The 21,789-nt window shown below is 40.1% G+C and overlaps 2 protein-coding genes across 4 annotated transcripts; both read right to left on the bottom strand.

The window, feature by feature from the left end:
- Nucleotides 1-4,694: 4,694 nt before the first annotated feature.
- myorg (myogenesis regulating glycosidase) lies at nt 4,695-12,668 on the bottom strand. Of its 3 annotated transcripts, none has more exons than XM_089009352.1 (3): nt 12,555-12,668; nt 9,495-9,843; nt 4,695-8,448 (listed from the first exon to the last, which is right to left on the bottom strand). In XM_089009352.1, the coding sequence occupies exons 2-3, from the start codon at nt 9,755-9,757 to the stop codon at nt 6,657-6,659; spliced, it is 2,055 nt and encodes a 684-aa protein (XP_088865478.1). In that variant the 5' UTR covers nt 9,758-9,843; nt 12,555-12,668; the 3' UTR covers nt 4,695-6,656. The 3 variants fall into 3 exon arrangements, with proteins under 3 accessions (XP_088865478.1, XP_088865479.1, XP_088865480.1); XM_089009353.1 differs by having other exon boundaries at nt 12,550-12,653; XM_089009354.1 differs by lacking the exon at nt 12,555-12,668 and adding an exon at nt 10,977-10,997.
- Nucleotides 12,669-13,266: 598 nt separating this feature from the next.
- On the bottom strand, nt 13,267-21,624 carry LOC148889958 (BOS complex subunit ncln). The gene is made up of 16 exons (XM_089009355.1): nt 21,518-21,624; nt 20,516-20,689; nt 20,251-20,441; nt 18,977-19,121; nt 18,801-18,898; nt 18,635-18,712; nt 17,712-17,815; nt 16,918-17,006; nt 16,666-16,805; nt 15,705-15,883; nt 15,010-15,097; nt 14,615-14,653; nt 14,184-14,356; nt 14,041-14,094; nt 13,861-13,939; nt 13,267-13,403 (listed from the first exon to the last, which is right to left on the bottom strand). The coding sequence occupies exons 2-16, from the start codon at nt 20,658-20,660 to the stop codon at nt 13,347-13,349; spliced, it is 1,659 nt and encodes a 552-aa protein (XP_088865481.1). The 5' UTR covers nt 20,661-20,689; nt 21,518-21,624; the 3' UTR covers nt 13,267-13,346.
- Nucleotides 21,625-21,789: the final 165 nt, after the last annotated feature.

Consider the following 21,789-nt stretch of genomic DNA (forward strand, 5'->3'; position numbering starts at 1 on the left):
CTGATGTCAGTTAGGAAACAAAAAAGTGATGTCGGTTGTCCTTTAAGTATGTTTTTGATATATATATTTTTTTAATTACGAGGATTTGATATTCTACTGTATGTTTGAAACACGTGTCCATAAAGCACAGTTATGAGCAGATGTTTGATCATTTCACAAGCCTATAAAAGGGCGATTGGTCTGCCACTGGCTGCTGTAATACTGATTGATGTTGGGCAGGTGGGGGCCGCCACGCTGCCCTCAGACACTCTGTTTATTTATACCGTCAGCCCACCTTACCACTACTGCATTCACTGAATTTACAGTCGGCAGACGAGAAAAAAAAGTGCTCATAACGCAGCACATCTCTCAGGAGAAGAGCAAGGCTCCTTCGATCCAAACTTTCCACGGCCATACCAGTTTTCATCAAGCTCAATCTTCTTCGCGTTCACTGCCAATATCACCCTCCAAAGTGCCCAACTATTATTTGCCGATCTGTCTCCTGGGACGTGCACAAATTGGATGTAACAATGAGATGTCGTAATGATTGTCTTTGCATATTTGGGCCTGGTTTTTATTAATATATTTCTGATATTATTGTTCTGGGTAAAATGCCTTTTACATTGCCATCCTCATGCAATAACAAAATGAAACATGCAAAGGTTAAACTTTCCAGTGTGGTTATCCAAATGTAATGATGGCCGGAATGCTGCCCATGTCAAGTATTTCTCACCATTTATGCTGTTCTGGTTAAAGGGTGGCCAAAAGGGCGAAGAATGTTTCTTGTAAACTGTCACAAAATATGTGAGAAAATGTCATCGAACATACAAAAAACAAAGATTAATATTTGGAATGAACTAAACATTGGTAATGATGACCAGGCCTGTAAAGCCTAAAACATTACATTACATGAAAAGTTGCCTGCCCGATTTTTCACAACTTGAAACACAATAAAACGACTAATCGCAAAAAAAAACATTGTTGCAAAGTATTAAGGATAATCAGAATATATAACAGAACAACACCTTAAAATTAAGTAATTGATGTACCTACCACAAATGCTCCCTTGCTTAATTTGTCGTAAATGTCCTTTACTGATGATTTTGCTCCAGTTGTCGTTTGTCCATACACTTCCCGACAGGTTGCACAGTGCGTCGTCTGCTGCAAGCCACGTAAAGTCCTCTTTCCACGATGCTCTCAATGTACGTTTACGTTTTGGAGCGTCATAAATTTTGTTAGCTTCTTTTGAGTCTATCTTCTGGGGATGAGGTTTTGGCTTGATTCCTAACCACTTATCCATTTTCTTGTGTTCTCTGTGCGTCTACTTTTGAAAATGATATGCAAATGAATCCGGAAGCACGAAGTTATTCGATGCGGGCTTCTGATTGGCTGCCGAGTATGTCAATTGCCAAACGAACGGAAATTAAAAATTGCCAAGCGAACCGAAATTCCGAAATTTCAAAACGAACGAATATTTCGAAATCGGAATAAAACAAATGTTTGATTTGAAAAAAACAACAACTTTTTTTAAAGGTTGTGGAAGTTGTACCCGGCCTAAAAGTGATTAGTAGTTCTTAATATTGTTAGAGATACCAAATCCATATGAACATTGCCGAAACCCTTCCTTCATGATTTTTGAACAAACTTATTTACGAATTCAAGACAATAAAAAATGCATTTATTAAAAACATAAATGTAAACACATTAGTATAAGTATGAAGTATATATATTTTTTATTATCCCCAAAATTAGCCAGCCAGTGATGGCCAAGCGGGCATGTCATAACAAATTGGTATGTTGAGTCGGGTGTTTCTTCCTCTGCCCAATCCCTGAGACTCAACTCAAGTCAACAAACCCAGGTTAAGAACCACTGTGTTTGATGCATTTAATTTTTTTTTTCTCACTTGTCAAGAAATTTGGTATTATTCTTATTTTTTTGGGGGGAGCGGTCGCCAAAACCGCACATGCAAAATGGCCAACATGCAAACTCCACACAGAAAATCCCAATGCCAAATTTGACAATCCAACACAGCGCCTTCTTGTTGCCTCCTTTGCCATTCTGCTTGACCCACTGGTGAATTTAAAGCTTTCAATTTTACAATGCACACACACACACACACACACACACACACACACACACACAGCAAAATTGTCAGCCCACCATTAAAGCTGCTGAATAGAGAAGGCCATCAAGTTGTGTTCCAATTTCCGCCGCTTTGAAGCGAATCAATTGTTGGATGGGAGCTGCCTTCCAGAGCATGCAGTCTGTTCCACTGAGCACACAGTGGCGGAGGGGATCAGCTCATGTCCCTGACAGGAATGTGTCACAAAGGGTTGGCCTGTCCACTGAACAGAGGCGCGAGCCTCAGATCACTGACGTTAGCCCGCCTCCGGGTTATTCTTTATGGATGTGTCGCTGAGTGGCTGGCTCTCTGCTGCGCAGCCCTCCAGATGGATGCTGGAACAGCGTTGGGTCGGCCACAGGGCTGAAAATCCCATCAAGGACCAGTTCCGGGCTCTTGCACTGGGAAGATGAAGCACACCTGCATGCCAGGGGACACAGGCCAAACCTTTCTGCACCTCCATCACCAACGCCAATCCTCCTCTCTCGCAATGCTCTCCCCCACATTTCTCTCTCCCTCTCAACTCCTTCCTTCCTTCTACAAGAAAAGACAGCAATCTCAACCAGCCAGAATATGGACTGTGGCCTTTGGGGTCTTCGCTTGTTAAATAAAGGAACCGAGTAGCTGATTGATTGACCTTCAGCGGTGCCTGCATGTTAGCCCCGTGACGTATGCCTTTTTATTCAGCCTTTGTTGACCAGACTCGCGTTAGATTCGCTTACATGCGGTGTTTGATGGATGACACCAATTTTCTGTCGAAACCCAGATGAGCCGGCCCTCCCTTTGGTTTCTCTTCAGGTAACAACGGCAAGCGTGAAGGAACAAGTTAGCGATAACGGCATCAATCAAAAATGCCACCGTGGAATATTTCCTTTGTGTTCTGACTTCATGTTCATTATCTTACCCCATTTCTTTTTTGGGCTCTTGACTTTACACTGTTTGACATTTCGAGCCGATCACTAATCAGTAAAAGAAAGAGGATATTTGAAGGTACTTAAGAGGTAGCCGCTCAATTGATGCACTCTTTTTTGCAGATGGACACACAGGTGGAATCACAGGTGGGGAAAGAAGGGAGGTGGGGAGTGCCCAGCCAGTTTTGTTTGTGTGCTGCAGTGTGCGTGTGTGCGCGTGCGTGAGTGTGCGCGAGTGTCCTCTCAGAACATCTGGTCGAGCGTCCAAAGACGCGTCTGGGAGAGAACTCATTAACGAAGCTACACTGCCCCCTCCTGGATGTTTTAGGCACAACATAATAAAAGGACACGACCTGTACACTTTTTGAGAAAGTTAAGGCCCAAAAAAATTACTTTCCGATCAACAATACGCACGCACTTAATTAATTGACAGAGAGAAATAAATAGATGGGTAACTTTTGTAAGTTTATGAAAAGAAAATAACTTCCTACTTTGGTGAATGTTTTGACACGGAAGGGATGAGAGGCATTTTGCTGCAATGTTCACGATCGGACATGTGTATAGTAGTTTTAAAAAGCTTGTCACGGTACTCCAAATTTCCATTCTTTTCCAATGTCTTCGGAAAATTGTACACGAAACAAACATGACAATAAAAACACAAAGATGTACAGCTGTGGTCGTAAACTGAATCTCCAGAGAGTTGACAACCTCCGGTTTGTGACTGTTATTTTTTTCCTTCTTTAATACAGTACTGTTTCAGAAAGTGAGACTGATAAGATGTTCTCACACACACACAAAAATATAATTTTGACACACAATGTATTTTATTTTGTTCACCCTTAACACCATTCGTCATTGATACCGCTTATCGACGTATGGAGCACGCCTGGTTTAAACTTAACCCACAGACTCTGAAACCGTTGTTGCTTTCTTTCTACGTAGAATTTTCCTCCAACACCTCCAGCATAAATTACCTTTCCAGCCTCAGATACAAACAATATGATTCAAGAAAGCAAATAAATATTATTGATCGCTGCTAGAAGAAGGAACAGCTAATCAATGGATGGATATGCCGCCCACGCTGGACTTTGAGACGAGATCAATTTGAAGAAAGACGTAGAACAGGTATCGGCCACTCAAGTGAAAGAGTTCTTTAGAAAATCAACACGTTGTGAAATGGAATAAAAATTGAAAACAAATGTACGGGTGAAGGTAGAAGTAAAAAAAAATCACCTTGTGTCCTATCGTAAAAACAAAACAGCCACTTGTCTTTTTTATTTTTTCGTCGTAGATTGCTGTACACCTTTCTCTGGCCCCACACAATGAACCATCAGATGATTTATTGATCTGAATCGCCTCGAAAGAACCTGTATAATTGTTTCATCATATCGCCATTATCACTCCGTTGATGAGTCCCTCAAGGGCAATTTTTTCAATACTATTTTGAAAGGCACACAATTTTTCATACTTTGTACATTGCACATCTCTAAATGTTCCTTTTATTTTAAACAGTCCTTTTAGTCCTTTTAATTGACCTAAAATTCGGTTTTGTTTCTTTTTCTTTCCGTGAGCCCAAAATATGTAACGTATTATTTAAAAAAGTGTTCACCAAGATTAATGCCTTCATGAAATTGCATGCGAAGATAAACTCCCTTGAATGAAAATAAACTGCGGGACAGACGAGAGTTGAAACCGGTTTTATTGCATTCAACCAAAAACAAAAACATATTGCATACACTCAAAAAAAAAAAATCGGTCATCACGATCCCTCACAAATTACTATGTGCCAGCTTCAAAAAGCAAAGCAACATTCGACCCAAGACGATTTTTGACATGAAGCTCGAGTGTCTGCGACAGAAATAGCAACTGGGTGAGAACTGCTATATATAGGCAGCGCTGTTTGGATGGAACTATGTCAGAGGTACACACAGAGGTGAATGTGTAAGCGATATGTCAAAAGTCCAGTCTGCGTGAGTAGAAAGCAGACAGGATAAATAACAAACATCTATATAACAATAACAAGGCACATTTGTGGAGGTAGTCTGGGTAAAACTTGACTGGGAACACAGGCGTCAAAGTCAAGGCCCGAGGGCCAAATCTGGCCCGGCACATCATTTTATTCGGGCCGCAAATCTAACGTGTGAAATTCCATGATGTTTGCTAAAGTCCCAATCAAAATGTCAAATTGTCCGATGTAAACCATAAGTTAATGACTGTGCTGTGACTGTACCTAATTTGGAACTATTGTGACAGTCAAACAAATGTTACAGAAAACTAGTTATTCGTGAATTTGTTGTGCGCTCTAAATGTAATACATTTATGTGGAAGGGATTAAACATTCTTATGGCTTCCCCAAATTCATAGCGGCCCTCGAGAGGAAACCGTAATTACAATTTGGCCTGCGGCAAAAGATGACTTTGACACCTTTAGAAAGTTTAGGGGAGGGGAACAATAATCATTCTTCATCGGAAACAAAAAACATCACGACTGAACATGTACAACATTGCATGCACTACACTTCATAAATATTAATAAATTATGTCATTAGATAAAAATGAATTTTTAAGCATCTTTGCGATAAATATCAGCTCAAAACGTGTTTTTGTGGCATTTAAGGCTGTTGTGTCTGTGTTGTGCATGACTCAATAAATCAATCCAATAAGATTAGAGGCAATGCAACTTGTGAAAAGCAAACAGTACAAATTAATATCTGCTCATTTCAAGTTAATGGAAAACGCGCATTCGCTCAGAGATATTAAACCATCCTTTATTGAGTCATCATGATTTGATAAACAATAAGATAAAATTTTTCAAAAATTCAAAAAAGAAAAACAAAATGAGCCTGAGCGAACATTTACCCGAGAAAGCGTGTAAGATGCTAAGTACCCAAAATTTAAAATTTTCAAGACTTTCATAGTAACTGTATGTGCTGTGACTGTACCTAATTTGGAACTATTGTGACAGTCAAACAAATGTTAAAAATTTTGAGCTGTATTAAATTTATTTACGCTATTTTGTAAAATTGTTCTTTTGTGGCTGTCACTGCAAACGACTACTGTATTTTCCGGTGTATAAGACGCACCAAAGTATAAGGTGCACCACCAATGAATGGCGTATAGTCAAAGCTTTTCAATATATAAGGTGCATCGGTCTATAAGTGAGTGAAAAGACTTTTCAAAATATAATATATGAATATATCAAAGTTTTCCAAATATAAGGCACACCACATTATAAGGCGTTACAGTAGAGGCTGGGATTATGCATGACTTCTACAGAGGGAAAATTGAGTCAGTGGCTGCTGATAGTAGTTGCACTACCTGTTGTGGCTCAATATGACTTCATGTATAAGGCGCACCTGCATATAAGGCGCAGGGTCATCTTTTGAAGAAAATCAAGGCTTTTAGGTGTGCCTTATACACTGGAAAATGCGGTACACATTCAGAACCTTTACAAATAAATAAAACATGCAGTGGTGTTTTCATAATTTCTAGCACAGTCGCATGTTGAGTCATCAACTAAGGAACAATTTAAGGCTCTTGGGTAAAATTTTGAGTATCTCTGAGATATCATTTCAATTTGAATTGGGCCCTTTTTTTGTTTGTTTTTACCACAAGTTGTGATCAAAAAACATCAAATCACATTTCTACGCCCAAAGAAAGTAGGCAATTTCATCCAGGTCGACTGGATAATCCGTGAGGTGCAATGGTTCTTTGATATCAAACCTCTCTCCTTTATAACTTTTCCAGCGACCAGCTGGAAGGTAAATATCCCGCTCTTGCTTCCCGGGTTCTAAAACGGGCGCCACCATGAGATCATCTCCGATCAGAAACTGCGAGTCGATTTTATAGGCGGTCTCATCACCCGTGGCAATCCACCACAAGGGCCGTATAATCGGGTCACCCGTGTCCAGCACCTCACCGGCCAGCTCCAAAACCCGCGGGGCGACGATACTCTGATGGAGGGCGGTATATTTGCGGGCGATTTCCACAACCTCATTGTCGTATGCCCAAGGAGGGATAGAAAATTGCATTGTGGGCATGAACGCCGATAGCTCTAACCAACGGATGTATAGTTCACGGTCAGGTAAAGCCTGATTTCCATCGGTGCGATTGAGATAGGCGTTCCCGCCGATCATGTCCGGTAGAATGAACTGATACCCCAAAATGCTGATGGTAAGCACCGTAGGGATAAGCGATTTAAGCCCCAACTCGTAGCCCCAAACAGAGTCCCGATCGATAGGCCTGAAGAAGCACGATATGTTTTGAGATTGGTATCCACTCCTTAGCTCCGCTCGGTCATTGTACGGAATGGCCATCTCGGTGTAGCGCCTGGTGAAAAAACTCGGATCCCGAATGGGAGTTCTGGTACTGAACTTCCAGGGCAAATAGTTGGTCTCGCCTGCGTCAAATTTGAACGAAGACACTCCGTATCTGGAACGGAGGGAACGGAGCTGGGAGGCGAACCATTCGCGAGCGTCTGGATTAGTGAAGTCCACAATTCCGCCGATACCGTTCCACCAGCGGACCAACGAAGGCAGCTGGCCTGTAGGCTCCCGCACAAACAAGCCCTTCTCCACACACATGTGGAAGTTTTCAGAGTTGTAGTTCACGAAAGGGTGAATCCAGAGGGACACAAGGAATCCGTCTGATTTAAGTTTCTGAAACATGGTTGAAGCATTGGGGAACTTGATGGGGTCAAACTCAAATTCTCCATAGCGGGGTGTGTAGCGGTCGTCCAGCTCCAGGTGACTGCAGTTAAAGTTGTACTTGCGGATGTTGGCAGCGTACGTCAAAACTTTTTCTTGATTAATATCAGTCTTGTGAAGCGCCCACGTGGACCAAACGGGGTGCTGGAACATGGCTTGGGCGGGAACTTTGTTGGGTTTGTTGAAGTACCGCCGAACCATGTACTTGTGGATGGATGTCACGTCCAAGCCAACGCATACGCGGTAGCTAAGTTCAGCGCACGGCGCCTCACCCGGGTTTGGCTTGAAGGGACTGTCATTGTACCGCGCTTGGAAATACATAGTCTTCTCTGTGTCATTCCAGCCCAAATGGAACGGGACGGAATTATTAATTTTAATAGCCGTCGCATTAGATGAAAGCCAATAGCTCTCCAGGATTCCTCCAAACTCGTTGCGATTGGAGTAGATGTCACTCGTGACGAACGGTTTTGGCGATTGCTGTCCCGAGATGGATATCGGCCAGTGCTGAATAGCTGACACCGCACCGCCATACCAGTGGGCAAACTTGTACGTCATAGCATGCGCGACGGAAATGTCGGGAACCAGCTCCTCCCAACGTACACGGTAGCACTGTACCGTGTCTTTGGGACGAACCGTCTCAATGAAAAAGTTGAGGCTTCGATCGGTGGTGCGTCCGCAGCTAAGAAGTTCACCTTCTTTCGTGCACGAGTCCAAATCCAATGTCCCTGACCTGCCAACAGATCAACACATTTGTGATTTATAAAAGATAGCGTGGTCCAGAGACGACCTTATTAACAATAGATTAAAATCCCAACAATGAACAGCCGCTGAAATGGATTGGATTGGTAGCCTTTATTAGTCTTGCAATGGAGAAATGTACATTTCACCGCAGCAAAGTCATGAAAGGAAGATGAAAGGAAGAAGTAGAAAAAACAAAATACAGAGCTGCTGTAAAGGCAGCCACTCTCGCAGCGCCATCTTAGTCAAAAAACAAAATAACAAATAATGTGACACAACACATAATACACAGACTGTCATTCAATCTTGAGCACTTTCTGCGCCCTCTTTGTTGTATGAAGCAGTTTTAAATGAAAGAGGAGAGGACCAAAGCGTCATTTTCACTAGTGGACCAGGGACGTCATGGTGGAATGTGCACATCTGCTACAAGCTAAATGTTGAAAGCAAACATGAAGCTGGAGCATCCATTGACGAAAATAGATATTCTCACATCTCCTGTCCTATGAAAATCCGCTTCAATTCCAAGCCGCAACTGTTCCACTTACGCATCGGCGCTCTGCAATCAACAAGGCTACGAACAAAATTATTTCAAAAAACAGTTTTTAAAGTTAGCCGTCCATCCTGCCATGCATTTTCTAACCCGCTTTTCCTCACAAGGGTCTTCAGACAGTAGGGGGGTCGTGGGTACACCCTGAACTGGATCAATCACAAGCCACACAGACAACCATTGGCGATCACCATCACGCCTCAGGACAATTTGGAGTGTTCAATCAGCCTGCCATGCATGTTTTTGGAATGTGGGAGGAAACCAGAGTACCTGGAGAAAAGCTACATTAGCACGGGGAGTGTATGCAAATTCCACCCAGGACGACCAAAGCCGGAATTGAACGCTTCACCTCGACACTGTGATGTAGACAGAGAAAATATTTTTTCCCATTAAATGCAAATATATTTCATAAACACTTTGTTGTCATCCTCATCCTGAAAACTATTATTTAATAGTTTGCATTAACCCAAAGTCAGTCAGAAGCGACTCACCTAAAATCCATTCGGAACACAATAGCTCCTGCCTGGTTGCGGATAATGTAACCATCTTTATTTAGATCCAGGAGCTGAGTCTTGAGCAGCTCAGCTTTTCGGAGTGAAGCGATGTAGTACGACCATGCGGATACCGCTGCAATCACCAGCATCAGGCCAAGAACACCAGCCCCGACTAAGGGTCTGGTGTCTTTGCTGTGCTTCTGCTTGGGAATAACATCTGTTATTGTGCCACCAGCTCCTCCGGGTACGACCTGGTACATGACTTGTGATGGTCACTGGACAAATCTTTGGCTTCGTCCCCGATGGATCATGGAATTGCTCTCAAGGTTTCGCTCCGTTTTTTTGTCTGTGATAACAGAAAGATTCGGTATTATTAAAGAAGCATCTACCACATATATCAGGTGATTTACTTCAATCTAATTACAACATATTTTAAAAATTCACACATGTCTTTTCGTTTTCTCATTCCAATTGTTTGTTGTTGTTTTTTTTTTTTAACCGAAAAGCCCCACATTAATTCCCAACGGGACCTTCGACATAACATTTTCACATTGCGACCAATAGGAATTTAAAACATTAAATTCTCCTTTGGAATAATGTTTAAGTTGCACAGATAACTAGCTAGCACAGACATCCAGCTAGCGCAGATAGCTACCTAGCGCACATAGCACGAATAGCTAGCTAGCACATGTGTATCTACCTAGCTAGCTATCAAGATTAAATTGTTGGATTTTTGGTGAGTCATATCTATCCATTTTCCTATCTAGCTATCTATCTCACTAGCGAGCTAGATAGCTAGATAGGAAAATGGATAGATAGCTAGCTAGCGAGATAGCTAGTTAGGAAAATGGATAGATAGCTAGCTAGCGAGATAGATAGCTAGATAGGAAAATGGATAGATATGACTCACCAAAAATTCAACAATTAATCACAAAAAAAAACACATTTATTCCCAATGACTCAGTTCAAAATAATAATCAGAATTTTGTCAACATTAAGCCTCTGTTACATTCCCAACAGCATCGTGCATAATCTTTATTGATACACGAAGTGATTTCACTGCACAAAGATGCCGTCAACTTAAAAGGAATGTTTTGAGATCCAAACAACAAATCTACCCCTCAATAACCCAAGAAAGGATAAGATAGACTTTCCCTGCTGAATTTCAAACATACAAGTTCAATTTAAGTCATTTGTATGTGAGGAAGTAGAAGCGGAAAGGAGAGGAGCGGGGGGAATTGGCTTAAGAGCCGCTTCAGGAGGCAGAGAAAAAAAGCATCCTGAACCTTCTGCTTCATCAAGCAAAACAAAAGCAAAGCTGGAAGTAAACTGACTTCTTTTGGCCAATTTCCAACCTTGGGAGAGAGAAAAAAATATATAGAAGAAAAGACACACATTTGCATTTTGCGTGAATATTTTGGAACACTGATACGGAAGGTATTAAATGTGGATTCCAAATGCATATCAGATAAAAGGTACCTGGTAAGCTGGTGCTCTCTAATGCCCCTTACTTGTGATGACCAATCGAAATGACTGATTCTGTGTTTAACCACTCTCCGTATGGATTTTCTCCAAAGCAACAGGAGTGATAAGATAAAGCCATCAATAATTAATCTTTGCGCTTCGAGCTTGTTCTTCTCCAGCTGCCGTACCAAAGCTGGATGCAAGATTAACCACCAAAAAAATGTAAATGTGTAATGGACAAACTGTGCGGCTTTGTTTTTGTTTTTTTGTTTTTTGTAGGTCTCAGCAATTACAAATACTGCTTGCATAAGATTTGCCACCCTCATCCAATACAAATGTTTAGATGTACAGAACACCTGCACAAACCCGCATGTGGACATGCGCAAAATGCAGGTACCGCTATGCAAACTACACATGCAGAAAGAATGGGCGGCGATGACAAAGAAGTATGAATTAAATCAGAAACAAAATGATTTTTTTGAAAGTCACTTATGGGAAAACGTGCTTTGGATAGGTGGGACAAAACTAGAATGAATTACATTCACTCTATGCTTTGCAAAAATAAAGCATACAAAAAAAATAGTAAAGGTCATTTATTTTCCTGTGACACATGAAGCAGGCTTGGTTAATTCCTGGAGCTACTTTGCACCACGGTGACTTGAATTTGTACATACATAGTAGAATGAAATCTCAAAACTTTCAAGGCATTTCAGAGCGAGATATGATGCGTTGTGTCAGAAAGCAGTTGCAGGTCAACAGTCCAACAGTCTAACCCCTCAAAACGGATGACAACCAAACACGACATTGATTACCAATATTTTGGTTTCATTTTATATTTATTTTTCACTGTAACACGATTTTCTCAACACTCAAAATCATGGTTCACCGAGCAAGGAAAAACGCTTCGGTCAATCAATGATTAAATCACTCGTCTGTCAAACATCTTCAGCATTCCTTTCATCTTCCTTTCATAACTTTGCCGCTGCACTAATAAAGATAAATCCAATCCAATCCAACATTGATTTATTAGGTTCTTGAAATGAACGTCCATAACCATATCTTTCCATTGACTGATTTTGTTTCACACAAAAGACACACGATTTTTTCATTTTGCTCCTCAAGTCGTTTGCGTCAAAATCAGTCGCTCTGATTAAGTCTTTGACAGTTATTCGTCCTATTCTGGACGAGTTTTGCAGTGTGAGAAAAAAAAATCGACATCTGCATCGCCAGCGATTGTGACAATGATAACAAAACAAAAAAAAACTTGCTGATGGAATCACAACGCAAGCTTGTGAGAAATATAACTGGACATGCACAAGAAGGCTGACGTCATCGCGATAATGGATTTTTTAAATTATTATTAAAAACGAACACGGATTTTGTAAATAGAAAAATACTGGACGCAGCACATTTACAAGGTCTCAATCTTGTTAGTCACGGCGAACGTTATTTGAGTGTGCATAAATTGAAGGCAATGTGCCAAACATTACCGAGGCAAACAAGCACTAAAACTCGTGCAAAGAGCCAGCGACAATCCCAGCGTATTCACAGGCTCATAATAGACATCATCTAAACTTTTTTCTCCTACCGTACCATGCAGAAAGGAACCGGGGTCGATTTGTTGTTGCACTCAACTCCCAAATTGAGTCCACAGAGCAAAAAAACTGAAAAGTTTCAAGACATGTTGCGAATCCGCCTTGTCCCCGCGCGTTGAATCATGGGAGATGTAGTTTAAACATGATTCGATTCCATTGAAATACGTATGATTACTTTACAGTACTGTACTTCGTTGATTATTATTTAAATACAAATTTAAACTTTCACGTAGTTCCAATATTGTGTAATTTATTTTTGTCAAGCTAATAATCTATCATGAAGCTGAATTGTCATGTTTTTTAAATAATATTTAATATTTAATCGTTCACTTTAAAAAGCCATAACATCAAGCACAATCAAACTAGTCAAAATCATCGTGGAACATGTTACTTTGATTAAAATAATAATTTTGAAGCAGTTATTGATGGATTATGCTTGAGTGCTTAGCATGACGATTTAGTGGACCACTTACAGAGACATTTTGGTTTTATCAATGCAAAGCATTACAACCTAAAGTGCGAAACGAACCATTTTGCCCTTTGAGCGCCTTTTTTTTCCTTCAGTCATCCTTATTCTGATAACACACCACAATTCCTCTTGTTACTAAATTGTCAGCATAATCAATAATCAATCCATTCACTCAACTTGACAAAGTCCAAGTGTTGTTTGACAGACATCATCATCTTAGTCAAACCGTTGCCTTTGCTGATTGGTATGATCAACAAAAAGTGTCTTTTCCATAAATGACAATGAAAATTTACTTCCGTAAACCACAAACATCCTGTCTTTTCAGTGGTGCTTGGGTTTTACTGCTGCCTTTAGTTTTGTGTAGAGATGGTCAAAGTTCTGCAGGAGAAAAGAGAAAGAAAATATAAGGCTCCACAAACATGTTCAATAGCTATATTATGCACAAACAATGAGCTCCAATATAAAAAATGCAATCTCTATGAAGACATGAGGGGTTCACCATTTATTATAATTGTCGACCTCCAAGCATCAAACAATTAAAATATGTACTGTAGATACTAGAGACAGAACCCAGAGTACAGTTCTTGTCTTGAATCTTATTGTACCGGGCCTGATGTCATGACCCCGCAGTGTTCTACGCAATGTGTTTTTGTACACAATATCTGACTATGTGAAATAAAATAATAATAATAATAATGATACATTTTCTTTTAAGCGCCTTTCAAAGCTCTCAAGGACACTTTACAGTCACAATACAATACAATACAATACAATACAATACAATACAATACAATAATAAATAGAAACAAGAGAAAGAGCTCAAATGTGAGCATACCTGTATTGCATAGTAAACAATGCCCAAATACGCCATGATGCAGCCACCCAGGAACAGATCAAAAGCAGCGGGTTTCACCCTGAAAGAAAGAAGTACCGGGAACAGTTTTTTAGCTTTTTTTTTTTCTTGTTTTTTTTTTTTTTTTTTTTTTTTTGAGAAAGAGTAAAAAAACGTTTGTACCTGTACATCACTACTGACTGGCTCATTTGATCAAAAAATGTAACATCAGGATCCCTTTGTGGACAAAGTGACACCGAATCAAAATGCAAGCGTCAGTGCAGCTCAGCACATTAGAGATCATTTTTTTTACACACTCCTGTTACCTTTTGTCCTGTCTAAAAGTGTGCCTGTGGACTTGCTGCAAGTATTGTTTGAATTCATGCTCCAGCGAGTTGATGAGCAGGATGTGAGCAGGCTCTTTATCCATCAGCTGCGTGGCACGGGGGACTGAAGTCAGGAAGGACATGAGACTCACTATTCGACTGTCGTGGAAGTCCTGCAGTAACAAAATAAAAATGGAATATAGATTGTTCAGGCACTAAAAGGCTATCCCTGTAAGTACGTAAGTAAGTAAGTCATGAAATCAGTAAGTAAATAAATAAATACATAAATATAAACGAAATACACAAATAAATAAATAAATAAATAAATAAATAAATAAATACATAAATACATAAATAAAACTATAGTATGTAATGTCAGTACTTGAACACTAGAGGCCAGCAATTCGTTCCGATTTGAATGAGACGCTTACCAAACGGCCTTGGAAGAGCCGAACATCTTGCATCGAGTTCTAAAAATAAGATCAGAAAACTACATTAATAGTTTGGATTTTATGGTCTCCATTTCTATATTTATCTCCATTCTATAACAAATGGACAACAGGTGAAACATAACCCGGTTGTTTTATTGAATAAAGTTGGCAGAAGAGGACTCGCAGTCTTGTAAATTAGTGTGCTGCATCACACACGGCAAGCATCAACATGGCCACTCTTAATTTAGTTATACTAGTGATCCTAGTATCCCTGGTGTCCAACTCATGTACAAAAACGTGTACTAATTACTACATGGAGATTAAAATGGATGTGAAGAATATTGAAATAATGTTCAAACAATGAAACCACTTTTGGCTAGCATAAATTACCTCACCTTGTCGGTAAAATGATACATGTACCGTGCCAGCGCTTCTGCTATGATGATACCATTTCGCTTAATTTTCTGGAAGTCCACTTGGGAACTGTTCGGACACATTAAGAAAAAAACAAAATATAAGACAATGGGATTTTTACAAAAGCATTAGCATAGGCAAACTGGAGCGTAAACCAGCTGATTTTGAGCAGGAGGCAGAGGAATACAGTATCTGAACCCAATTGCCACTTGCGTCCACTGAAATTTATATCACAATGCCAACAGACTCAGGTGGTGAACATCATATGATGTAAGCATGAAAAGAGATGATTTGTGACAGACCTTGAGCTTTTAAGCAGTGTGATGTCATTTTGAGCTGGGGACAAAATGGCCGCCACTGAGATGAATAAAAACAGGTAGATTTTTCTTGTTTTCTGCTCATGTAATTCATTGCAAGTTGAATCGGAATGCCGTGGTTGGACTCATGGACTAATTTGACTTGACTTTTCCATGAGAAATTGTATTTTTAGTCAAAGGACTTTTCTGCTCTTCCTGACTTTACTGTTGAAATTGGAAACATTGCAGTGTTGCCTTGAATACAGCAGAAAGTTATATGAACAAATAGGCTCCAGTCCAAAATAAAATATTGACAGTTCGTTGTCTCACTACAAATACATCGCCGCTCAAAATGAACATAAACAGAACCAACTACCTACACAGTGTCAAGCAAGGAACCCCGTAGTTCGGATTTGGGGTCATCCACGTGAGATAGAGTGAATGCTGGTATCCTGCGCAGGCTGTAGCGCTCGTGCTCCCAGGCGATTGTTGACTCCATCAGGTTGATCTTCTTATGGACCATTTGTGTCTTTATCCAAGGGAATCTGGAGAAAACCACCTGTGATAAGAGGACAGGATGATTATTTATTAGCTTGGGAAATATTATTTATCTATCCATCCATTTTCCGATCTGATTCATCCTCACATGGGGTGTGGGGGCTGGTGGAGCCTAACCCAGCTGTACTGTAGGTGGGGGACACCCTGAACCAGGTGCCAGCCAATCGCAGGGTACACATTGCCAAACAACCATTCGCGTTCACACTCACTCACACGTAGGGACAATTTTGGGTGTTCAATTGGCCTCCCATGCGCATTTTGCAATGTGGAGAACCCGGAAAAAAGAACCAAGCCTAGGGAGAACATGCAAAATCCACACCTATTTCCATTCTACACCCTTTTTCAAAAGATACTGTCACGATCTGGTTGGCGACCAACGGATAGCGCCGTCGGCCCCGTCTGCAGCTGCACAGGTGTTGGTCGTTTCAATCAGTGGCAGTTAAAAGGACTCCCGGCACAACCATTCCGTGTCAGGTCATTGTATGTGTTTGCTGCACGCTGTCAGGTTTGTTTCATCTTGGCAGATTTCTACTCATGGTTTTCTTTGATACTTTGTACTTTTCTGTTCGGATGACTTTGATGTTTTAGATTTTGTTCCGGCTGACTTTATTTTAATACAATTTGTCAAATACAACCTGCTGCTCCCTCCTGCCTGCTTTTTTGGGATCCGCAACCACCATCACCACCTCGCGAACCGTGCCGGATACATTTTAAAGCGGTGATGTAATATATGGTAAACTTTATTTTATTTTAACATTGGAATTACCTTGTAATTATATTTACCTCGTCCAAATGTTGAATGAACGCATACATGGGAGTGTCCGATTTAGGTGGACGGGACACGTGCATGTACAGCTCATCACCATTGGCCAATGTGTCCAAACACAGCACAAATGCCACATTGTCATGTAAGAGGCTTGATTCTGGTAAGAAAAACACATTCGAAATAAAAAGCAATTAGTAGTGCGTCTTCTGATTGCGCCACAGTAGTCGGAGCACTCACAGCAGGGGGTTGAAAGTTTAACCAGAACTCACCAGCATGATCCAGGTTCTCTTCAAGCCACTTCTTAGTGCCGAGAAAATTTTGTTTTCCTCCTCCAGTCAGGGAGAACATTAAATTGTATCTAATTGATTAACATCAAGAAAGGGAGTACAATTGAATGTTGAATTTAACCAGTCGTGGACCGTCAGGGCCTGCAAGGCCTTCTCTACTGGCCTAAAAATATCTGAATGTTAATTATATTTTGTCCATGAATTTTTATGAAAGAATTCCAAATTGTCTTTCAGCTTTCTTTCGTTGCCCTGTCGTCCTGTTTCCAGATGTGTGTTCCATATTTAAACCCTCATCTTATGTTAAGGGGTCAATTTTACCCATTTCCATTTTTGTGTTGACTAAAACACTGCATATCCTTTCTTTTTCCTTTCTTCAAAACAGTTCAAAAACATCCCAATGAGATAGAAAATATGTTGTTTCTCTTTTCAAGTATGTTTATAACATCTCAGAAACAGTTGTTGCTGATGTCACCTATTACTAGTTTTGTGTGGATCTTTACGTACAGGAAAAAATGACCCACAAACATAATCAATGTGATTTTGCTTTTTCAACATAATATGAGAGTTAAGCCTTTAACCAATCACATTTCAGCCATCATTTGTTACCAAGGTTACAAATCTACCGGTTGTTATGTCCTTGCTATCGGCACCCTCTACTGGACGCGTAGTAAATCACACCACACTTTTTTCAGTCTGGATTGATTCAGACGTAGCACTACTGAAGGCCTTGCTCTAAAATCCACTGAATTCAAACTTGCTAACTGCCTATAACTTACCGTGGTCTGGTGCTTGGGTTTCGATAAAGCATTTGGAAGAGGCGTGCCAATTCGAGCAAGATGATGACGCCACTTCCATTGGAGTCAGCACCATAGGACAACCACTGTGTGATACACACACACACACACACACAGTGTCATTGCTTGATTTTGTCAACATGTGAATCAGTGTCTGAAACTCATGACAAAAAGTTAGCGGACACCAGGGCAGAAAACTCTGAAAAGTTGCCTGCCCGAACATAAAGTTGCCTGCCCCATTTTTCACAACTTGAAACACAATAAGACGACTAATCGCAAAAAATAAAACATTGTTGCGAAGTCTAAAGGATTTCTTTTAATTAAGGAAGTAACTACCACGAATGCTCCCTTTCTTAATTTATGGTAAATATCCCTTGCTGAAGATTTTGCTCCAGTTGTCGTTTGTCGTAATGGCGCACAATGCAATGTTTGCGTTGCGTTGTCTGCTAAAAGCCACGTGGACTTCTCTTTCTAAGCATTTTTCAAAACTCTCAAGTACACTTTACAGTCACGGTATAGTCCGAAGCACGAAACAGGCTTCTGATTGGCTGCCGTGCCAAGTATGCAAATTACCAAATGAACATTCGTTTGGCAATTTGCATACTCGACACGCCACCCAATCATAAGCCTGTTTCGTGCTTCGGACTATACCGTGACTGTAAAGTGCACTTGAATGTTTTGAAAGGCGCTGAGAAAGAGGAGTCCACGTGGCTTGTAGCGGTTTGCTTGTACCTTTTGCTTTATTGAATAAAACAAACGTTTGATTTGAAAAGAATCTTTCTATTTTTTTTCTCGAAGAAGTTGTCGGTCACGAGGGCCGAGACGTTGTGAAAGTTGCACGCTCCGGGCTTCCGGGTAGACGTTATTTCAAACACTGTGTGTATGTTCATTGTCGTTCAACTCACTGGTGCCAGTCCATATGAATCATAGTGGGCAGTGACCACAATGGTGGGTATGTCCTCACCACCTCCAAGAAGCACTCCCTCAAATACACAAACCCAGTTTTATGTGACTATATATCAGACAACACAGGAAAAAAAAAATAAAAGAAAAATAATAAAATAAACTTACTTCCAGTGTAACGAGCGTCGTGTCTGTTGTAGCCTTAATTGGGAGATTATTGGTGACTAAAATCTGAAAGGCTGTTGCTGTGACCATACTTCGAAAGACTGTAGCGGATTAAAAACATAAAAAGTCATGTCACGGGAAGTGAATTTATCATCAGTATGTTTCACTTTGTCCGTCACCTCGAATGAATATCGATGACGTCCGTGCAGAGGCGGCCTTCTTCACCTCCTCATACATGTGGAGCAGCTGTTCATCCTCGGGGGCCACGTAAACTGGCATGAGAGTCTCCGTCCTCAAGGCTTGATTCTCGCTCATCATGAAGGACTGGGAGGGACAAAATAATTGCACTTTCCTGAACAAATTGTCATTGTAGCAGGAGAACAAATAACAGCATTCAGCTTTCGGCCAAGATTACAGATGAGTTTAATCTTGAAGTCCACCTGTTGTGTGTTTGAGTGTCGTACCGTTTGCACTATTTGCTCTCCTTTAGCAATGAGCCTAAAGGACAACCAACGGTTCTGGACAAGTTGTGTCCATAATTTGTAAAACCGCTTCAAATGACTTGTACTGAGCATATTTTACAAAGATTCCACGGCATATCGTTATATTTTACGTTTTAAGACTCCCACTGAATATTCAGAAAGTCTTGTTTTTGAGTTGGTGACGATTCCTGACGTTACGTCACGGAGGGAACGCCCCTGACCAAGAAAGCGACACACAATGCATTTTGCAGTACTTTGTTTGGTCGGAAAACTTGGTGTTGATCCGTGTTGATGGCGAAATTACAAGGAAAACACATACATAAGGCGATGGTGAATCGTTGTGTGTTGCACCAAAACTACTATTTGATATTCGCTGACACAAATTCCCAGCAGACAAATCAGCCCATTTCCAACGGAGCTTTGGCGCCATCTTGTGCATTTTCTGGGTGCTACATTGCTGTCCAGATGCCTCAAAATGACACGGAATAACTTCTTTAATCGATTGCAAACATTTACGCTTTCCTCTTCAGAACTATTTGAATCATATTCATAACTGGATGAGTAACTGCCGCCATTGTTTTGATTCTCGAGTAAGGCAAGACGTCTTGGCGTGACACCACGAACAAGGGGGCGGGACCTTCTGAAAATGGCCACTTCCGGGTTCAATTTGAAGTAGTTTTTGGACACTAACTCATTTTTATTGGTGTTTTGCATTTGACTAAAAATATCAGCCTGCGTGTTTTGGGTATTTTAGATGCTATAAAACGTTTTTCTGATGTCAGTTAGGGAACAAAAAAGTGGTGTCGGTTGTCCTTTAATGTAAATGTGTTTTATTTCTATTTCATATGTGGGCCTCTTCAAATCAAGTTCACCTATAAGTATTACAACCCATTTTAAATTCACCCAGGAATTTTACCCCAAAGTCAACTACCCTCAATTGTTGTGGGTATTGTCCGTCCGTCCCCGTTTACCTGAATTTCTTCGGGTAAAATACTCGACGTATTTTGGGGCAGTAGTATCAGAACGGCGGCGGCATTTTCTCTCTGAGCCTCAGTGTATGATTTGATGGTAAAGTCAGCCACCCTCATAACGACGCAGCGGCGGGTCAACACTGGCTCATCGGCAGCTCGGGCCTCAGCCACCACGATGGCGCCTCGGCAACCTAAACATGCAGCAAAATCATTATCGCACAGAGCCAAGGGTAGAGAAAATAGTGGTGTAACACACTGAGTTTACCATAATTTTGTTTTTCCAGGTTGTATTGCTGCATCCTATATGCGGTGAACTCGTAGGAGGATGTCGCAAAGAGATTGGAGCCGTGCACACGGGTGACACTGAGCAGGAACGCGATGACTGCAAAGCGCAAGTCTTGGAGGAGCATGATGTCAACGAGGCAGGATGCCGGCCGGGCTGCATATATTAAATGCACATTGATAGATCAATAAAACAAATAAATAGATAAATACAGAAAATAAATAAATAAATAAATAAATAAATAAATACAGAAAAAAAAATAAAAACAAATGAATACATAAATACATAAATGAAGATAAATAAATAAATAAATACTGCATCAGGCTGAATACATAAATAATAAATGAATACATAAATAATGAATAAACAAATAAATAAATAAAGCATCAGGCTAAAAACATAAATAAATGAATAAATAATGAATAAACAAAATAAATAAATGAATAAATATTTAAATAAATAAATAAATACAGCATCGGGATAAAAATAAACTAATTAATAAATAATTAATAAACTAAACAAATAAACAAATAAATAAATACAGCATCAAGATAAATATATAAATAAATAAATGAATAAATAAATAATGAATAAACAAAATAAATAAATAAAAATAAAATAAAGCATCAGGCTGAATAAATAAAAAAATACACAAATACATAAATAACAAATAGACATAACTAATTTACTAAATAAACACATAAATAAAGAAACACATTAATAAATAAATACATGTATAAATACATTAATAAATAAATACATGTATAAATAAATTATATAAATACATGTATACCTACCTACCTACCTACATACCTACATACATACCTACATACATACATACATACATACATACATACATACATACATACATACATACATACATACATACATACGTACATACATAAACGAATCAATCAATCAAGCAATCAAAATTATGGCCTGCCTCACACGGATGCAAAATAAACCTTTGGAAACGTCCCTCACCTTTCTCATGAAATCGTTAAAGTCTTCGAAAACATGAGCGCTCTCCTATCCTACTCAATACAGTCCAAACTATCTCCTCGGACTTCAGAAGTGGAGGTAAGCCCACAATTCGCCATCTGCTCCCAAAGGGATCAGCTCCTGGCTAATCACCAAAAACCCAACCCTCCCAACATGGACACGTAGGACAGTATTTTGCTCCTCATTCATCTCGTTCACATTTCACTGTCGTTTGGCCAATCCCTTCAGATTTTGTGAAAAAGTTGAGCTATCCG

This window comes from Hippocampus bargibanti, linkage group LG12, assembly GCF_051943395.1.
Source record: "Hippocampus bargibanti isolate YZ-2025 linkage group LG12, ASM5194339v1, whole genome shotgun sequence".
Taxonomy (NCBI): domain Eukaryota; kingdom Metazoa; phylum Chordata; class Actinopteri; order Syngnathiformes; family Syngnathidae; genus Hippocampus; species Hippocampus bargibanti.

What these genes read in the sequence shown, in the direction of transcription:
- LOC148889958 (XM_089009355.1), bottom strand. Translation starts at nt 20,660, where the DNA reads ATGCTCCTCCAAGACTTGCGCTTTGCAGTCATCGCGTTCCTGCTCAGT. An exon ending in CGACGCTCGTTACACTGGAA is followed by an intron (nt 18,713 to 18,800) that starts GTAAGTTTATTT and finishes TGTGTATTTGAG; the next exon opens with GGAGTGCTTCTTGGAGGTGG. An exon ending in TCATTCAACATTTGGACGAG is followed by an intron (nt 15,884 to 16,665) that starts GTAAATATAATT and finishes CTCTTATCACAG; the next exon opens with GTGGTTTTCTCCAGATTCCC.
- myorg (XM_089009352.1), bottom strand. Translation starts at nt 9,757, where the DNA reads ATGTACCAGGTCGTACCCGGAGGAGCTGGTGGCACAATAACAGATGTT. An exon ending in GTGTTCCGAATGGATTTTAG is followed by an intron (nt 8,449 to 9,494) that starts GTGAGTCGCTTC and finishes ATCTGTTGGCAG; the next exon opens with GTCAGGGACATTGGATTTGG.